The sequence below is a fragment of the Bos taurus genome, chromosome 17, assembly GCF_002263795.3.
Source record: "Bos taurus isolate L1 Dominette 01449 registration number 42190680 breed Hereford chromosome 17, ARS-UCD2.0, whole genome shotgun sequence".
Taxonomy (NCBI): domain Eukaryota; kingdom Metazoa; phylum Chordata; class Mammalia; order Artiodactyla; family Bovidae; genus Bos; species Bos taurus.
Window position 1 is genome coordinate 62735779 of NC_037344.1, and position 11350 is coordinate 62747128.

Below are 11350 nucleotides of genomic sequence, written 5' to 3' on the forward strand. Positions count from 1 at the left end.
GACCTGTGTGGGTGACGCATAGAGTGCGGTGGAGGTGCCCTTGGGAGGCCCTGCATGCCAATCCAAGGAGTCAGTGAAGAGAAATTATATCCTGTTCTAGAAGAAGAAGACTCAGTCCTTCTTAAATTTTAGGAAGTCATTGATGAGTATGTGAGAGGCAGTAATATAGGTGTTTGTCTACGTATCAAATATCTCTAGAAGGATCATCAGAAATCTCTAGTATGATGACCTTCTTTGTAGTGAAACTGGGTAGGTGGAGAACAGGAATGGGGGAGGCTTTTAAATCATTATTATTACAACTATTTTGTAATTTGTACTGTATAGATGTATGTATTCAATAGTTGAATACTTAATATAGTTTAAAAATAATTTAATTAATATATTTATTTAGGGTGTGCTGGGTCTTCTTTGCTGCTCCGGCTTTTTTCTAGCTGGGGTGAGTAGGGGCTACTCTTTAGTTGTTGTGTACAGGCTTCTCATTGCAGTGGCTTCTCTTTTGTGGAGCACAGGCTCTAGGGTGTTGGGGCTTCAAAAGTTAGAGCTCCCAGGCTCTAGAGCGCAGGCTCAGCAGTGGTGGTGCACAGGCTTAATTGTTCCGAGGCATGTGGGATCTTCCCAGACCAGGGATCAAATTCGTGTCTCCTGCATTGGCAGGTGGACTCTTTAGGACTGGGTCACCAGGGAAGCCCCTTATACTTAATTACGAAGGAAAAACATGTACTGCTAAAACGCAAAGACTTTGGGGTCAGACAGCCATACCTTTGAATCATGGCTCTGTCCCACTTGCTCTCTAGATTTGTCAGTATTTGCTTCTCTGAGGCTCAATTTCCTCATAGGTAAAATGGGGATAATAATAATTCTTACTTCAAAGGGTTGTTGGAAGGATTAAATGAGATAATATATGATGAGTGCCAGTACCATAGGAAGGGTAGGTTAAACAAATGCTATTAGTATTTTTTTTTAATGTAATTTAGTTTGGAATACACCCTCTCCAAGGATGTCTCAGTTTGACACAGGATGGGGGGAGTGGAGGGAGGTAGGGAGGCAGAGATAAGAAACGGGGCTGGAATCCGACTCAGCAGCGATCCGCTTCTCTAAGCAAGCACTACCTCTCTAAGGCGCAATGACCCTTGTCTGCAAAATGGGAGACTAGCACACCTCTCTTCTAAGATCAAAGAGCTACTGGGTGGGGGCAATTAGTCCACTGCTAGGCGCAGCAGGCCGTGAGTTATGAGTTGTGAGGATGACGATCTTCAGGGAGGACCACTTTCTTTCTCTTCCAGGTCCGGGGACCTTTCAGTTTCTCCTCTCTGCCTCTCCTTGTGGGGTGAGGTGGTGTAAGGGGACATTCTCTACAAAGTAAAGTTTTCGTTTCCTTGTTTCAATCAGGGGAAGATGCTGGAGACGTCTCAGAGGCGAGGCCTTAAGAAGGAGTCCCCGAATCTGGGCTCTCTCTATTCCTCTCGCAGATTCCGCCTCTCTCCCTCCTACAAGGACCCTGAGATCAGAGAGCCACGTTGAAGGTCTCAGGCGCGACTCCTCTCTGGCCAGACTCGTGGGCGGCGCCCGCACATGCGGAGCCTGCCACCCACAGGGAGAGTGCGGTACTGCAGGTGAGGGTACCAGAGCCGCCCCCATCTATCCGGTCACCTTTCCGTCCATTACTCCGCGCCTTTCCGGCGCCAGGCAGAAGGGATCCCTGCCCTCATGGGGCTTACAGTCTAATGGGACGAATACCAACAACAGAAGTGCTGAGAGCAACTTCATGGTCTGCTTTTTGGTGAAAGTCTTTGTTTTCATAGCACAAGTAATAAATATTCATTGCAGAATTTTTTAAAAGAAAATTAAAACCCAGACATACCTCTCTTACCATGTAAGTATAATCCTTATCAACCGCTGAATATCCATTGGAAGAACTGCTGCTGAAGCTGAAGCTCTGATACTTTGGTCATCTGATGCGAAGAACTGACTCATTAAAAAAGACCCTGATGCTGGGAAAGATTGAAGGCAGGAGGAGAAGGGGACGACAGAGGATCAGATGGCATAACCGACTCAATGGACTTGAGTTTGAACAAGCTCCAGGAGATGGTGAAGACAGGGAAGCCTGGCGTGCTGCAGTCCATGGGATAACGAAGTCAGACAGGACTGAGCGACTGAACAACAACATAACTCTTATAGCATTTTTCCCATGCATTTTACAAAAATGGAAACACACATTTCACCATACTCTGTAGCCTGCTTTGTTGTGTTTAACAGCTTTATTAAGATATATTTCACAGACCAGACACTGGTTCTGTTTTTAACTTAATGTAACAGTGGTGGTGGTTTAGTTGCTAAGTTGTGTCCGACTCTTGTGACCCCATGGACTGTAGCCCGCCAGGCTCCTCTGTCCATGGGATTCTCCAGGCAAGAATACTGGAGTGGGTTGCCATTCCCTTCTCCAGGGGATCTTCCCAACGCAGGAACTGAACCCAGTCTCCTGCATGGCAGGCAGTTTCTTTACTGGGGCTATGAGGCAATCCCAATGTAATAGTAGATGATTAATAATAATATAACACAAGTTGCTATTTGTTAAACAAGATGCTAAGTGCTTGTACACACACCATCACTTTCAGTCCTCCCAGCCATCCTATTAGGTGAACATATACTATGATTCTCCCTGTTCTGCAGATGAGGGAACTGAGTCCCAGAAAGATGAAGGGGTTTGTCCAACAAAAGCAGCAAAGCCAGGATTTTAATCCAGCTTTGACTGAGAAACTGAGTTCTTGACCATTTTGTTATGACTGTTCTGTGTAGCATTTCAGGGGAATCTTAGAAAAGGGTGGGGGGAGGGGAGATCTGGAGCTCAGAGTGGAAATGAGATGGAATAGTTCTCAAATACAGTTCAGTGAGCTTAAACCTTGCTAGGGGACCAGAGGCCCAAGGCTTGGTGTAACCAGGAAAGGCTTCCTGTAGGAGGTGAAGGCTGAGGGGAGTATGCAGACAAAGATGGACAACAAGTCAGGAAGGGCATTTCTAGCCAGGAGCGGCCAGCCTGTGCAAAGCCTCAGGTGCAAAGTTGAGTATCTCTCTCCTTGCTTAAAAGCAAGTCTTCTCAGGGAATTTACTAGTGGTCCAGTGGTTAGGATTCTGTGCTGAGGTTGAGAGTTTAATCCCTGGTCAGGGAACTAAAATCCCACAGGCTGTGTGGCCCCCAAAACCCAAAGTCTCTTCAGTACCTTTTGGATAAAATCCTAACTCAGCATAGCCTGCAGGACTCCTATGGGGTTGCTACTATTATTATCCCCATTTTACAGATGAGGAAATTGAGGCACAAAGAGAGGTGAGGCCAGACTTCTTGGATTTGAATCCTGGGTCAGTCACTTCAAGGGTTGTCAAACTTAGGCAGATGAATTCACCTCCCATGATTTCATAGCTAAGTAGCTGATCTGAGACTTGAACTTGTACCAAGGTTCATGCTGGACAGCCTTCCATTGAAGAAACCTATCACACTGACAGTAGTAACTGCTTATTTGTCAGTCTCTCCCTCTAGACTGGGTGTTCCATAAGGTCACTGCTGTCGCCCCAGTCCAAGGACGTAGTTGAGATTCCACATTAAATGAATTAATGATGCTGAGCAGCTCAGACAAGTTATTCAGATGATGGAAGTGGTGGTCACTGCACCCCAACCTCCCCTGCAACATACTTGGAAAAATACTTCATGCCTTCTGCATAGTCCAGGCCCCTCTGCTCTGATTCCATAGAACCTATACCCTTAACCATGATCATAGCAAAAATAATAATGAACAATAAGTGAACACTTAATTAAGACACAGCAGTTATCTCTTGGCAGACGAATATTTATTGGTCCAGGAACTGGAGGAACTCTTAGCTGGGAGAAACCACAAGAGAAGTAGCAGGCAGGATGCCCCAGATAAGCTTTCCCCTAAGCAAGCCCTGTCCTTGGCTAGGCAACCTCCCCCAGCCTTCCTCCAATGACCCCACCAGCAGCTGGCTCCAGGATTGAGGTGCCTGCCTGCCAGCTCTCTATTTCAAGGAAATAGAGCGCCAGAGACCGTAGTGGCTTCAGCATGAGTGTAAACATCACCAGCTGCCAGAGAAGATGACGTCAAATCCAGGCCTGGCTGGCCATGGCCTTGGGGAGACTCCCTCACAGAGAGGCCAGATGCCCTGGGGGTCACTGTGAGAGGCAGCACAAGGTGGGAACTTCCAGCTCAGCACCTAGAAAACACATCTGATGGTTCCATTCATTCTCGAGGACCCATGATTTGAAATATTTTTCTTTCCAAACCTACTGAGATCAGAAATTATGTAGCTCTTTTTTTTTTTTCCTTGTTCATCCCTGTTCAGAGCATCAGACTAGCATGAGCTCGACAGGGTGACCTCTCGAAGTTGGTGTCGTTCTACCTACAGCAAAGTCTGCATGGCTTTGAGGTTAAAAAAACTGACTTGACGGACTTTCCTGGTGGTCCAGTGGTTAAGAATCCGCATGCCAATGCAGAGGGCATGGGTTCTGTTCCTGGTTGGGGAAGATTCCACGTTCTGCAGAGCAACCAAGCCTGTACACCACAGCTACTGAGCCTGCATGCTCTAGAACCTGTGCTCTGCAACGAGAAGCCACTGCAGCGAAAAGCCCTCATCGAAACTAGAGAACTCTCACAGCAGCAAAGACCCAGCACAGCCAAAATTAAATTAATTTTTTAAATTTTTTTTAAAAAAGAAGAACTTGAGTCCCACACTACCTGGGTCCACCAACTGCCTAAAGCTTGGGGATCTTGGGCAATATCCTCACAACTTCAAGTCTGTTTTCTTATCTGAAAAGTAAGGGGAGAATAGTATCTAGTTCACAGGTTCATAGCTCAGTCGGTAAAGACTCTGCCTGCAACGCAAGAGACCTGAGTTTGATACCTGGGTGGGGAAGATCCCCTGGAGAAGGAAATTGCAACTCACTTCAGTGTTCTTGCCTGGAGAATCCTATGGACAGGGGAGGTTGGCGGGGCTACAGTCCATGGGGTTGCAAAGAGGTGGACATGACCGAGCAACTAAACCACCACAGGTTCATGGTTGGGATTAATGTACATTCAGCGAGGTCCTATAATGGGCCAAGTGGTCACACCAGTGAGCAAATCATAGTCTCTGCCCCAGGCAGACCATAAACCAATAAATATTTAATACAGCAGATGGTGGGAAGTGCCACAAAGATAGCTAAGGCACAGTAAGGAGGATAGAGTGTCAGGGTGGGGAGGAGCTACGTCACTTCAGGGTGGCCTGGGAAGGCCTTCCTGATAAGAGATGACTTCTAAGACAACCCCTGAGTGAAATAAGGAAACAATTCATGCCGCTACCTGGGGGGAAACTCTTCCAGGCAGAGAGATGAGCGTGTGCAAAAGTCCTGAGTCAGAGGCATGCCTGGCACGTTCACAGAAAGGCAGGAGGGTCAGTGTTGCTGGCGTGAAGTGGGCAAGGGGGCAGGTAGACTAGATGGTGTCAGTGGGGCGGCTGGGGACACGGTGTGTGGGATCTGGCAGCCCACTCTCGGGACTTTGGCATTTACTGAGTGAGATGGGAACCACTGAGGATTTTGAGCAGAGGAGGAAGATGACCAGTGTTAGAGGATTCCCCTAGCTGTTCTCTAAGAATAGACTGTGAAAGGGCCAGGAAGCAAGGAGACCAGTCAGGAGGCTTTGCAATTGTCCAGGTGAGAGCTAACACCTTTGATCAGATTGGGAGCAGTATGTGGTAAGAAATGGTCAGATTCTGAGTAAGAATTGTGTGTATAAAAAAAAATAATAAAGTACAATAAAATAAAATGTACGGGGGGACTTCCCTGGGGGTCCAGTGGTGAAGACTCTGTGCTTCCACAGCAGGGGGCATGGATTCGATTTCAGTGGTCAGGGAATTGGATCCCACATGAGAGACAGAGAGAGAAGAGAGTGATCAAAGATGATTCCAAAGTGTTTCACTTGAGGAACCAAGTCACCATTTTCTGAGGTGGGGAAGACAATTTATGCAAAGTGCTTGTCATAGATGTGAGCATGAAGTAAATGCTCAGTAAATATGAGCTATTTGTTGTATTGATGACTTTGGTTTCCTGGACTGTCTAAACTCAGTCACCCAAGGCTTTGCAAATGCTGAGCATACTTGGCAAGAATATCATAGGTATCATGCCTGAGAAGGTACTGTGTTCCAAACATATTACAATCCTTACTTAGCAGTACCACCCTGCAAGATGTATTAAAGTCCTATGGGAAAATAAACATTTGTTGAATTTTTAACATATCCCGGGCATTGGGTATTTTTTGCTTAATCCTGTCTCTAGCACTGAATTGTAAATTGCATGAGAGCTCTTCCAGCTCTTGCACACTACTGTGTACACCTGGCACACGGTAGCCACTGTAGTTAATATTTACTAAATTAACCATCATGACTATGAATGGAGGGTGAGTAACTTCTCCAGGTGGAGCTGTGTCTTAAATTACTGTTTGTCAGATAAATGAGTTAAGTGCATATTACATTCCCACTTTAGAGAAGAGGAACAGCTGAGGGCAGACCAGATTTGAACCCAGGATTTCCTGATCCTTGAGCTCAGATCCTTTCCATGGCTACGCTGTAGGGCTTCACAGACCCTTTAACTCTGTTCGATGATGCCTAGAGATTTGACAATTCTAATTTCACCATAACATGCAAAAACCCAGGCTACCCAGAGAAAGAAAGATCAGGTTGAGAAGCTCTGGTAATATGACCCTGTTTTTGTTTTCATGAAACTGCAGGATGCGTTTATCTGACTTGCTCAAGGTCATACAGGCTGTGAGGGATGGGAACAAAATATGAATCCAGTCTACCCACACCAGATTCTCTGTTTATTCCTCTAAGTAGGGGTTCTTAATTTGGAGCACAGGACTCTTAGGGGGTCTCTGGGTGCACTCTACCTTCTTCCCCTCTCATTGTGTGCTTAAACTGTGTGTGCTGAGAAGCTGTATTAATATTTCATTTGAGGAAAGGATTCAGAGCTTTCATCCTATTTTTAAAGGAACCTATGGTCAAGAAGTTTACTTTTATTTTACCTTATGTATCTATTTTTAAGATTTTGTTTATTTATTTTTATTTGGCTTCGCTGGGTCTTAGTTGCCACATGCTAGATCTAGCTCCCTGAGGAGGGATGGAACCTGAGCCCCCTGTATTGGGAGGGTGGAGTCTTAACCACTGGACCACCAAGGAAGTCTCTCTTACGCATCTATTTTTTAACTTTTATTTTAAAAACTGTTTTTAGATGAGTAGAAGAAGAAGAAAAAAGAAGGGTAGGAAAGAATTGCAGAGATAAAGTATGTGGCTGTGGCTAAGTCACTTCAGTCGTGTGTGACTCTGTGCGACCCCATAGACAGCCCACCAGGCTCCCCCGTCCCTGGGATTCTCCAGGCAAGAACACTGGAGTGGGTTGCCATTTCCTTCTCCAATGCATGAAAATGAAAAGTGAAAGTGAAGTCGCTCAATCGTGTCCGACTCTTAGTGACCCCATGGACTGCAGCCTACCAGACTCCTCCGTCCATGGGATTTTCCAGGCAAGAGTACTGGAGTGGGGTGCCATTGCCTTCTCCGGAGATAAAGTGTAAGAGATGTCAATTGTTTCCCGTTGCTATTCATTTATTCAACATATTTGTGTTAAGCACCTGTTACTTGCCAGGCACGATCCCAGAGTTTGAGGATGCTGCAGTGGCAAAATCTTTTGTTTCCCCTGACAGATTATAAGCTGTGTGATGCCTACAAAATAATAATGATGACAATTATTATGTCTTGGTGTCTTGAAAAAAAAAATAACGCAGAGACAGAGGATGAGGAGGGAAAAAGCATTTTAGATAGGAGATTTGTGCTCGGAACCTGTTGATGCGCACGGACTCCAACGAAGGGAGAGACCCTGGATGCCAGGATGTCCTTCCACAAACCTTTTTTTTTACGCGCTTAACTTCACCGCGGTGCTGACCTTAGGAACAAGGTATGCACACAGGAGGAGAAGGCAATGGCACCCCACTCCAGTGTTCTTGCCTGGAGAATCCCAGGGACAGGGGAACCTGGTGGGCTGCCAGACGTTTCGGACACGACTGAAGCGACTTAGCAGCAGCAGCAGCAGACACGACTGAAGCGACGCAGCAGCAGCAGCAGCAGCAGCAGCAGCAGCAGCAGCAGCAGCAGCATGCACACAGGCTTGCTGAGCGCATGCTCCCTCTGGCTTCCGCGGCTCCGAGCTTTCACACTACAATGCGCAGCCTCCGCGGAAAAGGTACCGCCCAATAGGAACTTCCTTTTGAGGTTGTGGTCCCACCCTCCACAGGCAACATTCTATTTCCGCTTCCGGCGCGGCGGGGGACTCAGGTCGAAGATGGCGGCGGCAGCTGGATCTCGGGTTTTTGGGTTGCTGGGTCGTTCCCGGCTGCAGCTGAGTCGGTGTATGTCCAGTGGCGCCCATGGCGAGGAGGGCTCAGGTACTGGGACCGGGGTCGCGGGGCGGGCCTCTGGTCTGCTGAAGAGAAGAGCGGCGGGGTTTTGACCTTGGTTTGAGGACTTGGGGGAGGGAGGTGAGACGCGGGCGGCTCCTCGCCCGGCTTGAGCGGTCGTGCCCCCTCTGCAGCTCGCATGTGGAAGGCCCTCACCTACTTCGTGGCGCTCCCTGGGGTGGGAGTGAGCATGCTGAATGTCTTCCTGAAGTCGCACCACGGAGAGGAGGAGAGACCCGAGTTCGTGGCCTATCCCCATCTCCGCATCAGGTCCAAGGTACCCCCTTGCAGTCTCTTCAAGTGTCTGTTCGCCTTTCCCCAAATGCCCTAGTCCAAGTTCTTAATTCTCTAAAACGGTGGGTGCCGGGCGTGCACAGTTTCTCATTTAATCCTCCCAAACACATTTTTATTTTCTCCGGCCAGGCCTGAGTTTTCTTTTTCAAGGTCATACAACAAGTGCCCTTCGGTTTTTTCTGAGTCATCCCATCGTTTAACTTATGATGCTGTTAACAGTTGTCGGTTGTACAAAACTTGGAGGTTTGTGAAATTACCTTAAGCTGGCAGAGTCGGAAGGCGGTTCACCTCTCTAAAACCTGGGCATCTGACAGCTACTAGCTGCATAACGAAGAGATTGACAGCTTCTAATCTTCACCCCTATGCTAGTTACCACCCCGACTGTGTCATTTTTTGACTCTTGATGTAGATATTTAACTACTATCACTTAGCCCAAGTGGAAAATTAAGCTGGATTCTTAAATTCCGAAAGAATTGATGAGTCTCAGCGCCACTGCCACCCTTGTACGATAGAATTAGAAGGCATACATACAGCGAAATGTCTTAACCTCGGTACCATTGACATCTGGGGCTGGATAATTCTTGTTGGGGCAAAGGGCAGTCCTGTGAGTTACAGGATATTAGCAGCATCATTGACTTCTAACCACTAAGTGGTAGTGGTACCTCCTCTTCAAGATGTCTCCAGATGCTGGCCTGTGTCTCCACAAGGGCAGAATCATCCTGGGTTGGAAATCACTGCCCTGGAGCAATGTTTTTCAAAAGTACCATGCAGAAGAGTTGAGGGTATGTTGCAGTTTCCAATCCAGAGATTTGTTTCAGGTCCAGAAATCTGCATTGAAGTCAGCATCTCCTCCCCTGTACCCGCCTCTAGCATTCTGATGGAGGTGATGGGAGGACTGCACTTCCAGAAACACAGCACTGAGGTTTAGTTACAAGGGAGAGGCTTATGAGTAATGGACTTGAGCTTGCCTTTCCTACTGTCCTCTTTACAGGCTCCCCTGGAGTTTATAAGAGCTCTCTTACGGGAGCACTGAAACATGGCAGTTATGTAAAGGATGAATTTCCATTTTATGTGTTACCTGCTACTTGCTCTGTTTTAAGCAGTTCGTGGCAGTGCTGACTGTTTTCTGGAACTGCCTAATTGCCGTCTTCACTCCACAGCCCTTTCCCTGGGGAGATGGTAACCATACCCTATTCCATAACCCTCATGTGAACCCGCTTCCAACCGGCTATGAAGACGAATAAAGAGAACCTGGACCACCACCCAGTGGGGACCAGAGCACTGGTTTGGACCATTACTCTGCATGCATGGACCAGAAAAGTATACGGGACCTTAAGCTCACCACCTTGTATCCAGTGATGACCATTACACTTGAGGACCATTTCACTGATCTTCCATCCCTTTGCTTATAGCAGGAAGAGATGGCTTAAATAAATAATTTAGTCATGACCTGAGAGTTGCATTCTTTGGTTGTTTTTCCCTCAGAAATTAGTGTTAATATTCTCCCTGTTTGTACAGTGACAGTCTGTGCTACTGTTGACAGTGTTTCAGGTCCGGGTCAGGCCTCCCGAAGAACAGTGTTTGTAACAGGCCTGGTCTTGGTTTCTCGTGCCTGGGGTGGGTAAAACAAAGATCTAAATTGAGCTAATTAACAGTCAAAATTGGGTCCTGGCAGACTTTGGATGGCAAAGACACTGACATTTGCTGAAGGATACTCCCTAAAATCAAACAGTTTTCTCCAAGTTCGCATCTTGGGTCCTGTCTCAGCTCCCTTCAGGCTAGAAGGGTTATAACCTGGAGAAATAAAGGCAGTATGGCAGTATGACACTTCTTGCATATAGTACTGGCTTTGTTTGTTTCTGGAATTAAAAATTTCCTGTAGCCATAAGAATTAGAAACAACAGTCAGTAATAGTTACAAAATCACCCTTAAAGAGCAATTAAGATTTCCTCTTCAAAATTTAAAACCTTTGAAGTGCCTCAGATAGTTGGTCATTTTATGGGCAGGATAAAGTAAAAATAGCATGAGGAACAATCAGAAAAAAAGTATTCCCTCAGCAGCAATTACAGTAAAATTTGTTTTATTCTCAAGGCTCATCCAGACAGTTTTGTGGTAAGATTCAAGAGGCTACAAGGTTCTGACCGACTTGCGGCCAGGCTTATTTCAGGGCAGTTTACTTAACTCGTTTGCTGCCTGGCCTCCCTCAGCTGGGTTCCAAATCTTTTATGTATAATGGACCTTAGCTTGCCAAAATATAAATGCAGAATGTACTGCATTGGCATTAAGGACTGGTCACATTAAATATGAAGTTAATAATTGGTAAAGTGGAAAAGAGATATAGAGTCTAGGCTTTCTGTAAATCAAGTTTCATACTCTGTGGGCGCATAAAAAATTTTGTGGGTTGGGTGCCATTATATAAACATTGAAATCAGTGAGGTTTCCATTTGCTATACCATACAACCTAGCTTAGATAAATCTTCATTTTAAAATTATAAAGCATATAAAACTCCCCCCCCAGTGTACATGAGATGTGTGGGGTTCATAGAATGGAAGTTGTTCCATAAAAT

General features: G+C 46.3%; 1 protein-coding gene across 1 annotated transcript; it reads left to right on the plus strand.

Moving 5' to 3' along the window:
- The first annotated feature begins 8357 nt into the window (after positions 1 to 8357).
- COX6A1 (cytochrome c oxidase subunit 6A1) lies at positions 8358 to 10232 on the plus strand. The gene is made up of 3 exons (NM_001077831.2): positions 8358 to 8477; positions 8624 to 8766; positions 9944 to 10232. The coding sequence occupies exons 1-3, from the start codon at positions 8375 to 8377 to the stop codon at positions 10025 to 10027; spliced, it is 330 nt and encodes a 109-aa protein (NP_001071299.1). The 5' UTR covers positions 8358 to 8374; the 3' UTR covers positions 10028 to 10232.
- The last annotated feature ends 1118 nt before the right edge of the window (positions 10233 to 11350 follow it).

Bases quoted from the DNA above. Each gene is read 5' to 3' on its own strand.
- COX6A1 (NM_001077831.2), top strand. From the start codon at position 8,375: ATGGCGGCGGCAGCTGGATCTCGGGTTTTTGGGTTGCTGGGTCGTTCC. The intron at 8,478-8,623 runs GTACTGGGACCG...CCCCCTCTGCAG, and splicing joins CCATGGCGAGGAGGGCTCAG to CTCGCATGTGGAAGGCCCTC. The intron at 8,767-9,943 runs GTACCCCCTTGC...TTCACTCCACAG, and splicing joins ATCTCCGCATCAGGTCCAAG to CCCTTTCCCTGGGGAGATGG.